This window comes from Balearica regulorum, chromosome 8 (genome assembly GCF_011004875.1).
Source record: "Balearica regulorum gibbericeps isolate bBalReg1 chromosome 8, bBalReg1.pri, whole genome shotgun sequence".
NCBI classification, from domain to species: Eukaryota; Metazoa; Chordata; class Aves; order Gruiformes; family Gruidae; genus Balearica; species Balearica regulorum.
This window is the reverse complement of record NC_046191.1, coordinates 18860427-18881688: the sequence shown is the minus strand read 5'-3', so window position 1 is coordinate 18881688 and position 21262 is coordinate 18860427. Positions and strand designations below refer to the sequence as shown.

The 21262-nt window shown below is 35.8% G+C and overlaps 1 protein-coding gene across 3 annotated transcripts in view; it reads right to left on the bottom strand.

Annotated features, from left to right (window-relative positions):
• Positions 1 to 2630: 2630 nt before the first annotated feature.
• BTBD8 (BTB domain containing 8) overlaps positions 2631 to 21262 on the bottom strand; it is a 39907-nt gene continuing 21275 nt past the window's right edge. For 2 of the 3 annotated variants that reach the window (XM_075759908.1, XM_075759909.1), the window contains 10 exons: positions 18279 to 18461; positions 17420 to 17557; positions 16203 to 16332; positions 13592 to 13653; positions 11872 to 12505; positions 11437 to 11524; positions 11147 to 11191; positions 10720 to 10859; positions 7264 to 9621; positions 2631 to 5911 (listed from right to left, as the gene is read on the bottom strand). In XM_075759908.1, coding sequence (XP_075616023.1) covers positions 5442 to 5911; positions 7264 to 9621; positions 10720 to 10859; positions 11147 to 11191; positions 11437 to 11524; positions 11872 to 12505; positions 13592 to 13653; positions 16203 to 16332; positions 17420 to 17557; positions 18279 to 18461 — 4248 coding nt within the window. In that variant the 3' untranslated portion in view covers positions 2631 to 5441. The remainder of the gene's footprint in view (positions 5912 to 7263; positions 9622 to 10719; positions 10860 to 11146; positions 11192 to 11436; positions 11525 to 11871; positions 12506 to 13591; positions 13654 to 16202; positions 16333 to 17419; positions 17558 to 18278; positions 18462 to 21262) is intronic. The other variant, XM_075759907.1, reaches the window with a different exon arrangement.

Below are 21262 nucleotides of genomic sequence, written 5' to 3'. Positions count from 1 at the left end.
TGTCACATATACAATTGTACAATGTTATTAGTAGAGTAAAACTAGAAAACTATGAAATAGATATATTGGAAAAATAGCATTTCTAGTACATGCATTTAATACAGGTAAGCCCTGAACCTGCTTCAGCTGAGGTCAACAGGAGTTTTTCCTTTGACGTTAGTGGAAGCAAAATAATGACTTCTTAAATGTCTTGGTTCTGAGCAACAGATCAACAACGTAATAGCAGTTCTTAATTCCTTCATGCAAAAGTTTAGATTTTCTGGAGCAAAGTAGAATGAGCATGCTACTAACTCTCTTCCAGATGGCAATAATATATATTCAAAGTTTTAAAATAGTCTCCTACAATCTGTACCTAGAACAGGCACATTAATTTTTTTTTTTTTTTTTTTTTTTACATATTCGCTGAAGGAAACTGAGATAGACAATACTAGGGGAACAGGTCCTATGGATAGTCTTTGTGTGAGAAACATGGGAAGTTCTCTTGCCCACTAGTTCCTCCAAAATAATAATAAAATTTGCAGACTCAAAAATTCAGTATAATTTTGAAATAATTTAAAGCCTTAAAAAGTCAAATGTGGAATAAGGTTATTAAATGTGTACAGTTCAGTCACGTATCATCCAGAACTTAAATATATTGCAAGCAAGTTGTATTTCTTGTACTTCATTACTAATCTTTTCCAACAATACCCAAAGTAGTTCTAATATAATGAGAGTATTTTTATCTCAAATAACTATTTCCTGTGAGCACCATGTTCCTGTCTGCTGACTTTACTACCATTTTACATGCTGTGAACCTTGATATGGCCCTAGCAACCTGATCTAACTTCGAAGTTACCCCTGCTTTGAGCAGGAGGTTGGACTAGAGACCTTTGGAGGTCCCTTCAAGCCTGTGGGTTTTTGTAGTTCTATGATTTTTCTGCAATTTTTCTGTAATTCTATGATTCTACAGCAAGTTTTTCTAAGAGAAAAAATGATGACTATACGGAATGTCCTTTCCACTACCCCTACCACAAAAGCAGACGTTATCTGATCATTTGTGGTAGCAGCCCAGACTGCCTGCTGATCTCCTTGCATGCATACTTACCACTCCTGATACTCACTTTAGGTCCCAGTCTCATTTCTTTTGCTATGCTGTATAAATATGGTATAATCTCATACCTTTAAAAAATAAAATATACTATAGTATACTATTAACTGATGTTCTTTTCTAACTGTTGCCTTTCTCTTAATGGTTAAGCTCAGTTTCCTTCCTGCAATTCTGCCATACTGTACCAAACTGGCATCTGCCTGCCTTTCATTCTGAGGAAGCCAGTATCTCATCTTGATCACAGTCCCTAAGAACGTGTTCTTAACCAGCCTCAAAACTGCTATTTTATACTCATCTGTCTTGTGGGACATCTTCAGTAAAGCCAACGTGCATTTTTCCGTATATCCTGTCATCCTTATTTGACTCCTGTCACCATCTTTGTTTATTTCCTTTGCTTCCATAATTGTTTTTTTTGAGCAGATCATTTGGAAGAACCTCCACTTTCCTCAGTTTTCTGCAGAGTTCTAAGTGTTTGGGCCTCCATGTCCTTCTGCAATATGTCTGTTGGTCATTTATTCCACAAATACTATTTTAGCTAGTGTCTATGTGTGAAAAACCTGCAGAGCTGCTTCTCCAGGTCAGACTAGACTAATTTTCCAAGCAAAACCAGTAATTATGCCTATTGACATCATCTTTTGGAGGTCTACCCTATTTTAAATTTAATATATCCATACATGTAAAACATTCTTCCTTATTTTTTACTTTCATAACAGTCATTCAATGTAGGTGAAACCAGGGTCATTATCTTAAACTCTGATTTCCAAGTCCTCTCCTCTAAATTTCACTGACATTTCACTAAATTTCTTGCTACTACCTGTAGGATACAGGTAGTATGCCTTTATCCATTCACATAACAATCTCACATAGGCTGTCAGCATCACCTGTTGACTGCAACACTGTTCTCAGGCTTTGTGACAAAGCGATTTCACTGCTCTTACTTATTTAAAATACTAATGCAAAGGTAAATTCTTAAACATTATTTTGACTATGATATCTCTTTCTTTACTTTCTTCACTGATGCCCTTTCACCGTTTCATCAGATGTACATACCTTGTCTTTACTTCAGAGGTCATTCAGGACCTCCTAATCGCTATTCACTTGGAGCCCATGACACTAGCTTTGTATGTGAAGTTTTCAAACAAACCTCCAACCATTCTCTCATGTTTTGGAGAAAAGGACAATACAGTGGAAAAAATCACTGTCAGGAGGCACGAGCAGGACTCTGGAGAACTCAAGTGACCGATACTATTAAACAGATAGCTAGCTACCTATACCTGCTTAAAGCTTGAACATCCTCCTGAATAAGGAGGGGCTACTAAACAAGGTCAAACAGGAACAGAGTTTATTCTTGACCAGCCCTGCGTGCCATCTGTAGATCCTTACAGCTCCCTCATTATTGAGCCTCCAAATCTCACCCTCCGATTTCCCCTTCTCAGAATGCATACAAAAGAAAAAAAATGACTATTTAAACTGATAGCATGCTGAAACCATTGCTAATCAGCTAGACAAATTTTGACACTCTCATTGTACTTTTCCATCCATGTTTTTTTTTTTTTTCTTTCTTTTGTCTTAACTTGGATTATAACCACTCTGTGAGAAGTCCTTGTTTTTGCTCTTTCTTTGTACAATGTCTAGCCAGTGGGATGCTGACCTGATTAAGCCTCACAGGCACTCTGGTAATGCGAATTAAAAGCGATACTGCTTTCTATTCCTGCTACTTCAACAGAGACCATTTGGCTGTGGGAAGCTGAATTCTATGGCTGTATATGTACCAACTGAAAAATACACCAAATCCTAAATCACTGGTCTACTGCAAAACTATTAAAGGAATTGCAACATTATTACTGGGGACTTGAAGAGAGAAGCTAATTTAATTTTCATACAACTGGAAAAGTAAATGCAAAGAAAAAAGAAGCAAATAATAAAACCCCCTGTACACGATTGTATTTCATATGACAAACATGGAACTTGAGTGCCACTTTTCAGTGTTAGTTTTTCAATACAGTAAGAAGTTAAAAATAAAGCAAAAAAATAGACAAAAGGGACCCTTCTTACACTGTCACTTGTCCTAATCTTTCTTCTCCTTTCTATCATTTAGCTTTAACATGTGAATGCCCACTACCAGAATGTCATCAGTATTTTAAAGTTGATTAAACTTTATTTTAAACAACTTTTAGTCTTTTACACAGCAATTGAGAATACACCATTCCTCAGACTTCTGTTCTCCAGAGTTTCATCTTTTACTATGGCTAATACTATAGTTCTTTCATTTATCCAAAAGATTATCCACTATTGATAACCTTGTAAACTTGAAGGTAAAAAATAAGTTTTCTTGATGATTTGCACTTCTAAAGGTTCTTCTAACTCCCTCAATATGAAGACTGAGGTAAACACAGCATATTACATTTAAAATATTTTGAATTAAAATATTCCAGACTAATTATGCTGCTAAAAGCTAAAAGAGCAGGGGGACGATTTTTATTACGAGACTGAACATCTTCCTTCCATGAGTTTCAAGTCCTTCATTGACATAAAGAAAAAGGAAGGCTTTTTTTTTTTTTTTTTTACTGCCTTGATGTTAAAGAATGAGATAAAATTTTTCCTCCATATATTTTTGGGAAAATAAAACATCACTTTTACTTCTGTATCAGAATTTCAACAAAGTGCCTTTCTAGATACACTATTTTGCCTCAGAGCTCTTTATTATATCAAGTCCAAAGATAAGACAACTCATAACTTCTTTAGTCATATGCTGGGGCAACTTTGTATTTCCACAAAACTGAGAGTTTCTGACTAAAACCAAAGGAATTAAGTTTCTAAAGATAATTCAAGTGCACTGTTGGAATTGTGCAAAAGCTTGCAAAACTGATCATATTATCAGTGGTTACAGCTAGATTAAGTTGTGCACTTACCTTAAATAGTTTTAACAAAAAAATGTTAGTAGCCTTTTACTGCCATATGGCACTCACTTCTGAAGGCACTTTTGTTAATGACTAAGAGGAGGTAGAATACTTCCTGATTAGACTTTAAGCTGTGTGAAAGACAAGCCCAACTATTTCTGTAATGCAGGTATCTTAGAGGGCCTAACGTTTGCAGGGAAAAAACCCTGTATGTTTCAGGAGGAGTTCTGGCTTGGTAAGAATGAGTAGTTTCTCCCTTCCTCCCCCATCAAATCAGAAGAGACAATAAACAGTCCTATCCATACCCAAATTAATAGCCAAAAGCAGTAGAATGAGCAGTATGGAGAAGTATATCCTATTTCACTCTTAGTCAGAAGAATGGTTATTATTGACATTTAGTCACAATGTAAAAGCTACACCAGAGGTATAAACGAAGATGCAAGGATTCCATTACCCCTCCAAAAATGTAGCATCTATGAGAACAAAACCAAATTCCTGAGAATCTTCCTACGCCTCAGACAGCATCAGAAGGGTGCAAATGTAATGAACTGAAGCCTGAAGATAATTCTAGTAGACGTCAGACTTCTGACGTAACACTGACCAGGACTGCAGACTGAGATACACTTTTGGAGACAGCAGACATACTCTTTCTTAGAACAGACATACTGTTTTTAGAACAGGAGCAGCATTCTATGAACTCCTCTGAATTCATGCACTACGCCATTAAAAACAGTTACTTAAATATGTGCATTTCCAAGAAAGAAACAGTGCTCTTCCTATAGCACAGACCCTCTCAAGTCTTATATTTAAAGGAAAGACAATTTAAAAAATTTATTGGAAACTTCTAAACAAAACAAACCAAAGATACAAAAATCATACCTGGAAGAAACAGATGAAACAAGCTGCTCATATTGTAAGGCCCAAGGCAGATTCATATTGAAATGTTTTCTTTGAACATAAGTATATGTTTCCATTATTTAAAGCAGTGCTGGCACACATCACCTTTTGACACAACCATTCTGAATCTTTATTGTAAAATGAAGTCACCATATAGAGAGGGGAAAAAAAGGAGGGAAATAGCTCTACCAATTGTGCAATCATCTTTAAATTCTTGCTCAATGAGAATAATAAATGACAGAAAGGAAGATAAAAGGGAGGGTGGAAACCAAGAGTTTTCTTTCATATCATCTAATTTTTCTAACAGTTCTAGAAAATACATGCTCAAAGTTCATTTTTAGAAAAGACATACATTTAAGTCTTGAAAAATTATTGTACTTGCGATTAAATCTAGATTATAAATTAACATATTTACCTCATTATATCAGAAAGATTGCCTCAAGTATCAAGAATTGCTTGTTCTTGACTGATGCAGTATTTCATTATTGTATGGAAACAACTCATCAAAAATAGATTTGGGGAATGGGTTGGAGTTCAGTTGCAAACATTTGATCACCTTAATGATGGGTTTCCAGTTCAAGAATTGTCCATTCCCCTTGAGGGGATGAACAGTCTTCAGATGAAAAGCTTGCCACTGTAATGCTTGCTGAAGAATCATCAAGTGGAGACATTAGTTCAGTCCACCTACTGAATGTGTCAACTTGTGATGTACCCTGAGGATTCGAACCATCTCGTGCCAGAAACAGTGTCTGATTGATAAGACATTGTGCTAAGTTAAGGTCTTCAGGAACAGAGTTTTTGAAACCTATGTTTGAGTCCTGCTCAGATAACAATTGCCTGAGAAGAGTCCAGTCCTGTTCTGCAAACTGCTGATCTTCAAAATCCATATCTAGAACTGTTGTTTCTGAATCCATCCTCTGCTCCATTGCTTCTCCAACATCCATCTCATATATTGGAGAAAGGGTTTTTGAAGGCCGGTGCTCATACATGCAGGTTTGTCCCATTGTGTCATAATCATCTATGTCTCCTGAAATAATTCACAATACTGTACAATGTAAAAATTGCAGATGATCCTCCCCTCAGGGCTGTGTAGAGCAAAATTTAACTCATTCAAGAAGGACAATCCAAACAGGTTAAAAAAGGGGGGATGGAGGGTTATACAAAATTGACAAAATTTGAGGCATTTATTTCCTATATAAAAAACAAAGTATGATTTATAAATTAAGTTAAAGCAGCAATCACCACTGGTAATTAACAGTAACCTCCATAATTAAGTTTCTGATACAGAAAATGACAATGTAAATATACACTTAATGCACATGAAATTTCTCATTTACTACATAAATTAAATTTAGACCAGGACGTGCATGGAGGGAATTAATAGAGAATGATTACTGAATGGTGACTTAAGCTATGTCAGCTTAGAAGAGAATTAAAAACAAAATAGTATTTCCACAGGCTTTTTTCTACACTGCACATGCAAGGGCAGCTGCAGGCAAGGGCAAGCGAACTTAAAAAAAAAAAGTACAACTTTTAATGTCTTCTTGTTCTGTGGTCTGGCTGAACACAGATCATCATCAGCATTTCATCACTCTTGAATACACAATAGTTGTAATCAACATATTGTATATTTTTGATGGTATAAACAGACTGAATTATTGGTATAAAGAAGACAAAACACCAAACAACTAGACAAGTATTCATCTAGCTACGTGAAACAAGTTAGAACGTCTCTGTATATAAGCATCAGTTCTAAGTATAATCTCTCTTTCAGGAAATAAGCTTTTACTGGTAAAATTTAGAATTTTAGACATCTCAAACTCTAAATCAGAGTTCAAACCTGCTCCCACTGATGTATATGGCAAATATTCAGTTATATTCAGTGGGAGAAGTATCCAAATTTGTGTATAGTATATAAATAAATAAATTACAACAATAATGCATATAGCTGTTAAGGTAAACAATTCAGTGCGCTTTAGTTAAGGTTATTACTGTAGTTATTGCACATCCCATTCAGACATACTATATGTTGTCGAGCAGACAAAACAATTACTAAGATTCCATCAAAAGCTGATGCTGTCAATGTTAGATTGGATTAAAAAATAACTGAAGTACAGACACTGCATCCAATCTTTCCTTTAGCATTACATAAAATCTTTTTTTCCTTTAGTCAAGTTTCTCATTGAACAGCAGGGTATTGGCAGATATTTCAAACAGACACGCATTCTCTACCCAAATGAAATACTTAAAAATACTTAAATTTAATATAGTTTCAGTCAAAATTACTTTCAGTTCAGGATTCAATCCTGGACAAATTGCCAAAGCTTTCCCTATTAATTTGTTTTTGAATGACTGAATGTTTCTATTTCTGTACATTACCTGGAAGTAAATCAGTATTAGCGTATTCAGTAGTTGCTGGTTGACTGTCTCTCGCTTGACCTTCCTGAGTCAGTATCTGATTCTTACTGGCTTCTACAGGTTTTGCAGAGGTGCTCTTTTGCACATCAGAATTAGTTTCTCTCTGATGAAGATTCAAATGACATGGTCTTTCTTGAGATTTTGCATCATTGTCTAAGTATTTATTGCACTGGTGAAATTCACTAGCCACCTCATTCTTCATGTTTACTTTTTGGTTTTCTCCTGGACATGGACTAGCTGCTGAATGTACTTTCTCCGGGCAATTTTGTTCAGTCATTGAAGCGTCTTGACTCTCCGTCTGTAGGATTTCAGTACCATGAAGATGTAGAAGAGAACTTTCACTTTTATCCGGTCTGTTGTCTCTACACTTACGCTGCTCGCAATCCAGGATTCCACCTTCAATTTCCAGTGAGTATCTTGAATAAAAAGTCTTTCCATGGTGCTCTTGAGAAACACTGTCAAATACTTCTGAAGGAGTAAGAGAATCTATTGAATGCTGACATGAAGTATGAGTTTCCACTCTATCATCAGATCCCAATTCTTCACATTCATCTACTGAAAGTAAAACAGATCGTTTGAAATTTTTAGTTTTAGAAAACTCTTGACTTGCAGTATCATTTTCTGTTGCATCTTCAAAAGCTAAATTATCGATCCCTTGGAATTGTTGAGTAGGAACATTTGATGGAGGAAAGTTTTCTGCAACATTCTCTGCTTCAGATCTATCATCTTCTGTTTCATCTGCAGAAGAAGAAACTTGGTCTGCTTCCTGAGTAAACTGTGCATTGCCAAAAGTAGAACTTTTGCTTTCTCTAGTATTGGTCCTTGCACTTTCTTGATGGGACCAAATTTCAGGTCTTTTTCTTGGTATTTCGTCATCACTCGTTGAATTAACACGGAAGAGATCAGAACCCTCTTTTTTCATTTTCACTTCTATTCTTAGGCTGCTGTCATAAATTTTTAATTCCTCAGGTGTACTTGTGTCACTGCTGCTTCTTCCAAGAAAATCATGGCATAACATAGTGCTGCATTTAGAAATCCCTCTTTCATTGGATCCTTCATCATCCTGAGAGCCTCCAGCATCATAATCCTCTGATCTCGGTTTTATATCATCAGAGGATGTGGTTGCACTGCCAGTATCTGATTCAGGACTCTCTTTTGGATCTAGTGCACTAGTACTCCAGTGGTCGACAAAGGGAATTTCTGCATTTTCATGGTTTTCTGGCATTTCTGTAGGATCTATAGGCTCTGTGTAACTAGGTGAACATTTTTCTGTTATTTGTTCTGTGGAACATTCAGAAAGATCATCTAAATCCGCTGTAACTGATTTGTATTCAGTCAAGGCTGATGTATCACACAGCTCATCAGCTGTAAGAAATCCCTCCGTATGAATCTGAGGAGATGATGTTCCATGTTCTTTATTGGTTATCGTTCTGGAAAAGGTTGGTAAAGCATTTTCACCATAGTTAAGACCTGTGTCAGCGTTCAGTTTGTCACTTTGTTCAGTACAGACTTCTGTTGCTTTTGAATATTTCACCAGTTCTCCTGAAACAGTAGTCTTTTGATTGGTTTCCTTGGAAAAGTCTGAGCATCCATCACTGGAAGACTCTGCATGACAGTGAATTTCAGCTTTATTATCATCTTTCTCTGTATCTTTAATCTGTTTAATTCCAGTCTGTTCTCCACAGACTTGTTTTGCTTCTGTTTCATTTTGCAGTGAAATGTGCAGTTTAGAAACAGTTTGTTCTGCAATGAGAGGAGAAGAAGATTCAGATTGTGTTTTGTATTCCCCATTTTCAGAAGGATCTGATAATTTTTGTTTATTGGGTTGACAGGATGCCAGCAGTTTATCTTTGCTGCCACTTTCCATCACAGATTTTGAAGATTCACTTTGCTTTGCAGAATAGCATTCATTATTGTCATGAAGCTGACCTGCCACAGCGTCAGCTATGGTTTTTTCAAGTTTCTGTCCTGAGCTTCTGTGCTCAGAGGTGTGACCATTCTTCTGGACAACAGGAGATTCACACCTTGAATGTTTTTGGGCGGAGGACTGAGATTTTAATACAGATTGCCCAGTTGTTTTCGGTTTTGGGTCTTTATTATTCATAATCTCAGTATGCTTTGATGGAACCTGAGTTTTAGGTGTTATTTTTACAGTGGCTTTTGCTACAGATGTTTGCAACTGCTTAACACTCTTCTTCTTGGCTGAAGGATGTTTTTCTGGCAGTGCTGTCTGAACCAGATGTTGTAATACATTTTTTTCTTCATTATGTTTTGGAGACATTCCTGATTTCAGTGAATTTGGTGATTCACCCTGAGGTCCTAGCAAACAGTAAAAAAAGACTGTAAAGATAGTATACGTCAAAGTATATTCACCAAATTTATGTTAGTGTTTGTGTTGAGAAGCAAGTTACTCAACTTTTTGTGTAACTAAAGGATTTAAGGCTTGTTAAAGAATTACAAATTGAGATTTTAAATAGTAGACAAAAATACCATCTTGCATTTACATGCCATCTTTAAAACTAAAGCACTTCAGACTCTACATAAAGAAATTACTTCAACCTATAACCGAAGTAGCAGCTATCTAATAGTGCATAGAAACACTGCACAGCAGCTTTGCACAGGAAGTGATGAGTAGTGTATTCAATTTATATTGTAGAGGAAATTAAAGTAGGCAGAAAATAATTACATTATTTATAATGTGATTAGAATACCAGAATTAGTGTCCCTGCTTAGTCAGAAAATACTGCAAGGTCTTTAATGACCACAAATTGACAGGACCTGTGTTTTCTATATCATAATGCATTTAAGATAATATAAGTAAGTTGAATGTTCTTCCCCCCCCCCGCCAGTAAGTGCCAAGTCCAAATGGGATTAACTCCATCCTTAACGCTTTGTATCTTTATAAAGCAGGACTTCCTCTCTGTGGTCTATGATGTCGTTTCCCATACTTGATATAAATAGCTGTCGAAATCAAGTATTTCTTTGTGTGGTAGGTCATTATCAGTAGTGCTGCCCCTAATAGGGATCACCAAAAGAGGGAGGCATAAACTAAGTTCATAAGAAAGTTTGTAGTGCAAATCTTTGATGCATGTTGTAAATGCTTGACCTACAGAATTTCTGTTCAACTCAGTCATTGTTCTAAGTGCAGAAGTGCAGGAGATCAGCAAATAAAAGACTCTGTAAAGCAGATTAAACAAGCAGAAGAAAACACCAAATAGCAGCGAAGATCATATTTTAAATATTTTGAAGTTGACAAACATTCATTTGCATTTTAGAGTTTGGGATTGTCACCAAAAGTGAAATAGAGAAAATAAACAGAATTGTTCAGAAGATTTTGCCAAATGCTTGTGCAAAAAAAAAAAGGACAAAGCTTTGCATAACAACGGCAGACCATTTCATTGCTGTATGAAACTTTACCTTGGTTCTTGGGAGAATTCGTAGGTGTGTTTTGAGCCCTTTGCTGTGTTGCAGAGTTGCTACTCACATTCCCTTTTTTCTTTAAAACAGCTTGTACATTTTGTTCATTACACCCTTTTCCAGTTGATTTTTTAGTCAGGCTGCAAAGGAATTATTATGTCCATTATTTCCAAGCTTAAAATCTAGCAATGTTTAATTATATTTAAACAAGCAATATATGTGTTCTAATATGCACACACATACAAACATTGAAAGTGCAACCTAAAAGGTGTACTTTTTGAAACTAAAACCTGTATGTGTGTATTCATATTCTTTTCATATGTATACACACACATACATATAAATGACCCATTTCACAATTTCAGTTTCAGCTGTCTTCCTGCCCAGTTTAATCTAAGCTATCCCAGAAACGCTATGTTTACAACACCTTGTGTAGTCATTAGCTGTTCCAGTATGCAGAATTCTGAGTGACCTATAACAATTTTAAAAATGATTAGCATGAAACAATCCAACACAAAAGCCAAACCAATTTTATCTTTACAACATTTCAAATAGCTAACTCAAATTGTTTTGCTAATTACATGCAATAGACAACCATTCTCTTTAAAAATAACATGTTGACATAAAAGTAAGTTTAATAGTTCACCTGAAACTTTTTTCACAAACATATACACACACATATAGACATGTAAAGCAGCATATTAATTTGTAACATACCTGCTTGTTGTGGCATTAGCCTCAAGCTCAGTCTTTTTTTTTTTGTTGGTGACTCCATTTGATGTCTTCACACATGACTTTGTTTTCACTATTGTAAAGTAAATTCGAAGTTAATTATGGGGGAAATGCATTGCATATAAGTACTGAAAAAAATCTAATATGTGAAGATCAGCTATTGAAAACAGCATAGATGCTAAACTTGTAAAACTTACCATTTATATGGCTATCAGTTGATCATAAAGTCAATTAATAGAGGAGGAATTTAATATTCTTATCTCAAGTTACTATTCATTTACAGGGGAAGGTGGTGACCCATATGAATCTATAGCAGTTGTTGTTTTTTTAAACCTTCCCAGGCTGGTTTTCAGTGTATGACCAGCCCGGGACAAATCAGAAGGGGACTTTAAGAAAAAAAAAAAAATATAAAAAAATTACCAGTCTGGTTTTTTCCTTCCTCTACCAATTTATCCTCTTTGAGTTCTGCTGTCTGTTCACTGGCAGTCTGGATATCTATGTTTGAATTTGGTGACTTGCTGGAAGTTCCTGCCATAGTCACTAAGGAGGGAGATTCCTTCCCTGTGGTTTTTTTCAATAGTTTTGTTTTGATCTGCACACTTGAGGTTACTGTCAGCACTTTAGGTCTGGCACCTGCAATTTTTCCTTCATGGCTCTTTAGTCCTTTGCCACTTCCTGAATTTTTTTGTCCACTTGCAGATGTCTTTTCTGTATCTTGCTTGGTAAGCATGCTTTCAGCCTTCACATTTCCATTATTTTCATTTTTTGTCTTTATAACAGCTCTAGCCTTTGGTGAAGCAGCTTTTTCCCCAGGTTTTGAATCCTTAGTAATTTTGGAAACTGTTTTTTTGCCATCTTTCCCTTTTACATCTTCATGCTTTGAAGCCTTATTAACAGTGTTTCTGTTGGTGCTTGATGTATGTCCAGATGCTCCTAATCCATCAGATTTCATTTTATCCTGATTAGTGGAAGAATCTCCCCAGCAATCTTTCTGGCTGTGTTCTGTCCAAGAAGTATTCCTTATGCCAACAGGTTCAGTAATAGGTTTGTTTAGCTAGGAAAAAAAAGCATCAGGGGGAAAAAAAAAATTTAAAAAAACAAACAGAAGACATTTATAACACCAAACTATCCAGTCTTTCATTTCTGAAACGCAGCTACTTTTTAAGTAGTACATGAATCTAAAGCAACAAGATTCAGCATAGAAATATTTTTTTAAAATTGTATTTTATCTTGGATTGCTGGCTTTCAAAGATATAAAAGTACAAGTAATAACTAGAGTGCTTAGTAAATCTCATGTGAAATACTGCTGTATATAGAGGATATAGAAACACCTAAGTAGAGTTTCACTTTTATTTTGGACAAATTACTCTAATATTTACTAGTGTCTGCTGAAATAAGAATACTTTTTTTGACTTAGATGTGCATAGTTTCCAAAGAGGACTATGAATTATTGCAAACATAAACCACAAATTAACATGTAACACAGTACATGTGATGTTTTTAACCATTACCAACAGTGTATCAACCAGGTAAGTAACAATATTCATTCTCTCTCTCAGGTAAAGATATATACTGAAACATGGAGAATTAAGTGCATGAAATGGAATCTTTGTGATACCAGTGTCATTGCAATGTATCCAAGACCATCAAATCATGTAAACCCCTACCTTTTTTCTACCGAACAGTAATGCAGTTTTGAATGTGAGTTTCAATAGAAGCGTTGTCGAGGGCACTAAAAAATATTTTTTCAGGGCATGGAGCGTAACAGACTCAGTGCCGTGGTGGCTGGTGATAATAGCAGAGCTTCATTAGCTCAGTAGCAAACCATTTGGTTTGGGAAACAGATCAGTTTCATTACGTAGCAACAGGGGAATGTGAGATTCTGAACACAAATTCCTGTCTTTTATTTGAGCTTGTCTGTTTGAAAATGTAGCAGAGCATAGGCTGAGTCCTAAGATGTTTCCAGTAATGGACATTACTGATTCTGCAGAAGTAACAGTTCACCAAAAAATTACAAATTTTTCAAAAGCAAGTTCCATTAAATAATATGACAAATTAATATTGACTTTAAAACACATGATGACAATAGTTTTGTTTGCAATCTTCTGAGTATTTTTAATGTTTGGATATAAATGTTTACCTGAGAACTAGTGAATACAGGTTTTTTGCCAAGTCTTCGGTCATCACCCTTGTCAAATGCAGCTGTAAAAGGAACAAACAGTTTCTTTACTATTTAAGCAGGAAAGAAGGGAGACAGAAAACAATCCAGCCTACTCAATTAACATCATCTGAAATCAGAAAGCAATTCTTTGAATCCTGTAATTATTCTAGGAAGGCTAATTTTGGTGACATGGCAAATGTTAAGTGGAAGTACATGGCTTTATGTTCAGAACAAAAAATGTTGTATCTGTAATGAGGTCACATGGCCATAAGCAAGTCATTTAACTCTTCTGTTTCCCCATTTCCATAGTAAGACACACTTTTGTTTATCCAAGCTTAGCTCACTTGGAGCTTGCAGTGCACTGAGACCTTTGAAAGTGTACACAATTTACCAAAAAAAGACCTTCAAATTCAAAGTACTAATCACTTTTAAGTGATGTACTGGAACTTACAGAATATTTATTTAAAGAAGAGATTAATTACATTGAAGTAAATTATATAAGTTTTCAAAAGTGGTAAAGCCAAAATATCTAAATGTACACAGTAAGATCGTAGTGCCTCTTTAGATAGCATGCAGCATAATGTCATGAGAGTTATCCCTGTGATTGCCATGTGGAATTTTCAGGCAGTGAATGCCTTGCTTTTTTTTTTTTTTTTTGACTGGTCTACTCTGGGAGGGAAGCATTTTTCAATAAAGCCTTTAAATCAATTGCATTCATAGAATACAAAAAGGATATTTATAGATACTGTACAGACCCAGAATCAATAAGATTTCATTTTTGTTTGTATTAATGTTTCAGCTGAAAAAAATTTTGTAACAAATGTATTAAAAAATTTAAGCATTCAGTGCCTCATGTTCCGACATACTATTTATACATATAAAAAACATATTCATGTATAACACAAACAAAAAATCTGCTGAATTCTTACTGAAGATACAAAAAACAATTTTTATATAGGTCTGTAAAAATCACACAAAAGGTATGCTGAAAATGGCACCCCAGGGATCTAATCCTTTTTCTAGCAATGACTCTGCACATTAATACATACCAATATATTAAGACAAAATCCATATAAACTTGTGCCTAAGAAAACACAAGACATGAATGAATGAAAAACCCCACAATATCATCTGTCGTCTTTTGGCATTTTTCCTCCCCTTTTGTACCCTTCTAATTCTATATAGGTTAAATCTCTAGAAGATAAGCCAACACCATACATCTTTAAGATGAAAGTTGATTTAAGTTATCCTAGACATATTTGACCTGAAGATTAAAATTTATCTACCAGTATTGTGTGATTGCTTTGCCTCTAATTAAAAACAGATAATTTATGCAAACATTTCAGCCTGTTTACTTATAAAATGTATGCTAGCTCTGAGTAATAATTTAATCTAAAAGAAAACAAAACAATTTCTGGAGTTTGGACAACTAAGGTACACCTTGGTCTTAAATATTTTTTTGTACTGAAAGCACTAGTGCAAAGCAGCCTAAATCGTATTTACAATAAGGACACGATCATCCTACAAATAAAACACCCCAAACCAAAAAAAATCACCCTTGTCTCTAAAGCCAGCTGCTCAGCTTCTGAAGGATTTCATTATCCAGAAAGGAATCATAAACCTGTTTTGTACAGTAGCAGTGAGATGTTATTTGACTATATCCCTAAATCATGCTTAGAAAGACTCACTGCATCTTTCTCTCAGCAAGTAATTGTAGAATAAAATTTTGATCTATCTATAGGCATGAACAGTTTTATAATGATCATACTACTAATGTCTTTAACAAAAAGGACACCAAAATGTTTATTTCTCCTTTGAATCAAACGTGATTTTAGAGAAGTCTTCAACACATTCTTTCCTTTTATAACACTATACTGTCAAAGCTAATATTCATCTATAACCTGAACTCCATCAGCAGTTCCGCACCCTCAGAAGACTTGTGTACTTCAAAACAAAGAAACGTTCAGAACAAAAACTCCTTTTTGTTGGAAGTGCTGCCTGTTAAAATTTTGAGAAAACACTATGCAGCTCCTTAGGGGCTCTCTGCAGTAGCACACACAATATCACAATACCAATCAACTGTGAAGTCAAGCTCTCTGCATTTACTCACAGCGCACGAGACAGGCATTATGCAAGAGACAAGCAATATTTATACAATATGTAAAAAAACGATAAAGGATAGAAACTGGATTCACAGAATGGATAATCTGCTTTGTGCAAATTTAATTCATCCACAGTGCTTATCTCCTTAAAAATGAGACAGATAAGGTTTCTAATCCTACTGCAGTATTTTCAATAATTTAGAGTAGCTGTAAATAAGAACAAAATCAATCTACATGGTTTTGGTTCCTATTATATACACTCCTAAAAAGAAAAACAGGGGAGACTTTTCACAGAAAAGGACTTACTGATTTCCATGTTTGAAACTAGCTAAGCATGCTGTCATGCTTCTAGTCTAAAATACCACTTCAAAAAACCTACAGCATCACAAATTTTACTGTAATTTGTATCTGGCTCTAGAATACCACCTACATTTTATCTACGAAACAGACTGCTAAAAAATTCAAATGCCATTTGATGCCAGACATACCTGCTTGTATTTTCTGTTGATGGTCTGGCCTCATCAGCTTCCAGCTTTCTGTGTGACGAACAGCATAAAAAGACTGAACCAGGAAGACCCAGAGCTTATCACGCAGAGCCTGGATCTTGCACGTAAAACCCTGTGTTCAAGTAACAAATCAGCAGCTGGCGAGGGGCATATTGTCATAGCAACCAGTCATTATTCCTTTCAGAATCTACTTACTCCCTAAGCTAGATCAATGATGTCATCACTTATATTTTATAATGGCCTGGTAGATGGAGATGCTGTTTTTGAAGGATTATTGCCCACCACAGTAATTTTTACAATACTTTAAAACCAAGTCAGTCCAAGGCACACTACAGCACTAGAAAACACCATATTGCTCTTTTTCTCCTTCCTTTTTTTTTTTTTTAAATGAACCCCGTAATAGCTCTTTACTGTCAGCCGTGTCACAACAAGGTCAAATACTCTAGGGAAAAAATAATGTATCTGATTAAATTTTCATTGCTTTTACCAAGAAGATCTACAATAGCACCAGATTGCTGTAATTCATTTTGCATTTATTTATCATTCTTTGCTTGTAGCATCATTCTGGGTTTTAATCAGTATGGCATTTTATTCATGAATTATCCCCAGCATTGCAGTCAATCACAGCTTAAATATCATTATTTAGATTGCATGTAATAAGCCATGTACATTGCCACACGGAGACTGACACCTCCCCCCAATCCAAAAAACAAACACCAGATTAAGAGGCAGTCCTTGCTTCAGAGGACAGTCTTAAACAAAAGCCAACGTAACTGTGACTTTTACAAAAAGGGGGGGAAGATACATAGAGATAGAAAAGAATAAGCTCTCTTCACCTGTAAGTTTAAGATCAGGCAACATTTTGGTAAGTTTTTCCTATCACAAATTTAAAGTGATAGCAAAGAACAACAGAGAAGCAGTGCGCAAGGAACTTACATTCTCAGTAATACACAATGACTTTTTTTATTGCCGTAGATAGGGTTTCTCTTTAAAAGCAAAAAGTTTTAACTTCCAGTAAACAAATGCCAACATTTTCAGCACTTCCAACAGGACCTTGGATTTATGCAGACGCTTTGCTGTGTGACCCCAATTGCAGGACTGAGCCACCTGAGCTCAAACCACATCATCTGATTTGAACCATTACATGAAACAATACCAGAATAGTTTTTCCTACAAACAATGCACATTGAAAAACCTACCATCTCCTTCACATTTGTGGAGTCCAACAACGTATCCACAGCTACAAGAAGAAAGCAGCTATTTTCATTATTAATACTTTTTTCAATTGCATTAAAAATTAGCTCTAGAAGGTCAGGTTTGCTGCTCATTGCCTGTGCCTGAGGAAACAATAAAAGGCAGCCATTTAAAATAAAAGAGTGTACTTCATATGCAAAAGCATTACTGAGCAGAGAGAATCTGCTGTCATGCTGTGCAGGAGGTATTCCAAAGCAGAGCATCTTCCTTTGTATCCATTCCATAACCCCACCCCTCTCCAGGCCTCATCCTGAGGCCTCTCACTAACCCAAATTTTGGAAACAAACACACTGTGATGAATTTACAGCCAGATGGAACTCGAGATTCAAAGACAAAATGTTTTAACATCTCCATATTTATTTATTTTTAATCCTCTATACATACTAAAAAAAAAAAACCAAACCTTTCATGGGAGAAATGAACCAGCTAGATGACTAGATATGTTCTCACCAGGACCTGCAGCATCACCACATTCTTGCAATTTGCAACAAAAATCAGTAGAAGTTTGAGTATACTACTAATAGTCGTATTATTCTTATACGTACGTGCTCTTGTTCTAGGGGTCCGAAAGCTTTTTCGAGATTACGTATATAGTTACCTCTTCCCAACACAGAAACTGTCCCACTGAATTCATTGGAACTTCTGCTTAATGGAAGCACAAAACCTGAACGCACTATCAACCCTGCATATCAAAGTATTAATGTGCTTTAAAACAACACTAAAAAAACCTAACCCCATCCCAAAAAAACCCTTAGCACTGCTTAATTTTTTTTTTCAGTTTTCCATAAAACTGTACAACTTTACCTGCAACAAAACAGAGAAGCCTTCACTTTGTACTATGTGTAGGAAGTTTGCCACAATAAATGTTACACATTCTTCTTGTAGGCTAGATGCCAAGGCCAGAGCTGCCTCTGTCCATTTCACTCGGGGAAGACTACTGATCAGCCGGTCACTCTCCATCAGAAGGAAAGCAGCATTCTTGTGGTTCTTAAAACAGAAACAGAAATTAGCCTGTTGCCAAGTAATCACCTAAAGAATTGATGCTCATAAAATAGCTTCTGTTCAGTTACTGAACGCTTACACAAGGATCCAATCGTATTCATTTCCATTCTTTAAATAAATTTGGATTTTGATAATTCTGAACATTATACCTACCTTTGAAACTAAAGCAGAAAAAGAAACATCTACTGCTTCTGTTTTGCCTGCTGAAGTTAGGCAGTAAAATTTTCAGTAGTTTTTATTGTATTTTTTCAACTGTGTATCATTACAAACTGCAGTCCTCAACAAAATAAGGCAAATGTTAACTGGAGAAATTGAATAGAGATAAAGCTTTATAGGTCACTGAAAGATGTTATAAATTCTCAAAGAAAATGGGTAAGTGAAAGTTTTAGGTGAACGTGGATGGCCTAGCATTTGGGATACATAAATACCCAGACATTTTCATAGTTATGAATCCTTTTGTTTTATTTAAAGGAGTCAGACATCAAATATTTGTCTTCCCAGATGGAGTTTTAGCTGAACTTACCCTCTTTGTTTAATGTTTCTCTAAGAGACATAACTGTTCTGTTTATAGTTACATTTAAAACAAGAAAATAGATTTCCTAATGTTTACTCCCCTGGTCTGTGCCTTTGGTTCTTTCATATTTGTCTAAGTATTCACATTGCCTCATCAGCGCAGTACCTGAGGGCAACTTCTACTGGCTAACACATCACTTAGAACTTGCAATTTATTGTTACTCACATTAGAATGGATTGAAAGCTCTATTCAACATGACCTAGCAGGTCACTGATAAATTATGCAGTAAGATCAGTAACACTGCAGAAAGCAACAATTCAGATAAATATTTGACACAAAAAACTCTACTGTGAATTCAGATTATAATCATGTTTGTCCCATGCAAAGTAGAAAGCAGGGAGAACTTTCTTCATGCATATTGTTAAAACATAAAATCTGGCCAGCCATTGTTCAACTATATTTTTTTATTATTTTACTCATCTGTAACCAGTTTGCTTCTATGCATATAAGGTGAATGAAGGATTAAGTATATACAAGCTTTTTGAATTGTCCAGAATTCAGCCCCTGCTCACAAGGCAGTAAGCGTTTACTCCCATTAGATACTTCCAGTGAAAAAGAAAATGCCTTCACTGACTTCTAATTAAATCAGCACTTTTTAGGAGTGGCTCTAACTGAATTTTACTTCTCTTGTTATATTTTTTCCTAACCATTCTAAAGTGGAGTCCACTTATCTAAAAAACCAGTGATTTTCTTGCATGTAGTTGAGACAGCAGGGATAAGTACCTGAATGGTGTTTTAAACTGCACTCCCATTTTAATGTTTCTGTGTTCATCATTGTGGCTTCCCAGAGATTTTCCAATCAGCAATCTCCTTTTCTTTGCACCTTTTCTTCCTCTAAAAGGAAGAAAACCTAACTAGGTTTTACATTTCCAAGATTGGTAAATGAAAGGATCAGTAGAGTCACACTGTTTAACTGTGTGTAACTGTTAAAAAGTTTTACAGCAGAGAACTGTAGCAGAGAAAAAAGGATCATAAAACACAGTAGCCCCTGCAAAATGATAGAGCTTTTCTTCTTTCTCCCTTGAGCAGCCTTAAGCATTTTTGCAGATTGTGAAAAACTCCACTGGGAATTCCAAAAGTTTTTGGACTGGGTGTCTTAAGAACTGAGTTAAGTGATCACGCATCAGAACTGTTCTGTGGGCAGAAGAGGCTTATGCTTTATTTTTAATTTTGCAATTCTAAAAGCTCTCTAGGCTTCAGTCCATAAAATACCAGTGAATCTTGCAAAGATCCACCAACAAAAATTTTAAATCAGTAAAATGGGAACCAAAACACACTTTAGTCCAGACTGCAATAATCTTCCAGAGAAGCTGGGTCTGCAGTTGTACCACAGTGCCATGACTGTTCTGCAAATGCTGGTAGCTTAAATACGTATTTCAACACAAAGTAACCACAGCATCTTGATATAATAGACACAGAGGGGAAGGCAGGCCTGAAGTGGCTCAGGTTTACCTTTAAGCTGTCCTGATAATGTCGAACAGGGGTGCCTGGAGGGGAGCCTAGAACTGTGTCTACATTACACACCTGAGATAGTCTGGAGAGGGGTGGTGGTTTAACTATTAACACCTGTAGATCAGAATGAACTGATCTATAATCCTGAAAACCTTACTTAAAATTTCTCAGATATTTATACAATAAATGACATACAAAGCTATGTATATATTCTAGGAACAACCAAGTATACTGATCTAATATAATGGCAGAACACCTCTTATTTTAAGAGCTATAGCTACTATCTGTATTCTGTTAGAAATTATGCATTCTGGTAGAAGGAATGATTGGGTGTTTTAACTGTGGATACTCTCAAGCTTCTCTGGGAACAGCCACATCGCTCAGAAATCTCTTGTTTTTCAGGCTTTCACCAGAATATGCAGCAACAGCCGCCACACAGCTGACCTGCTGGCCACAGCACTTGATGGGGTAAGTACTTCAAAGATGTCCTGAGAAAAAAACAGCCCCAAGAAACCTTCACAGCCCTTTCAGTGAGCGGCAGTTCTTGGCCAGAACCATTTAAGAGTACATCTCTTGAACTAGGAGTATGTTTGGCAGTGTGAGTAGCCGTACCTGAGCTATTTAGATTGGATAATGACAGTAACAGAGACATGGGGGACACGGACTTCAGCATGAGATACAAGAGACATCACATGCATAGCTGTCTGGTGTGTGCTAGAACCAAAATCACCCTGAGAATGTTACCTGAGAAGATGAAACT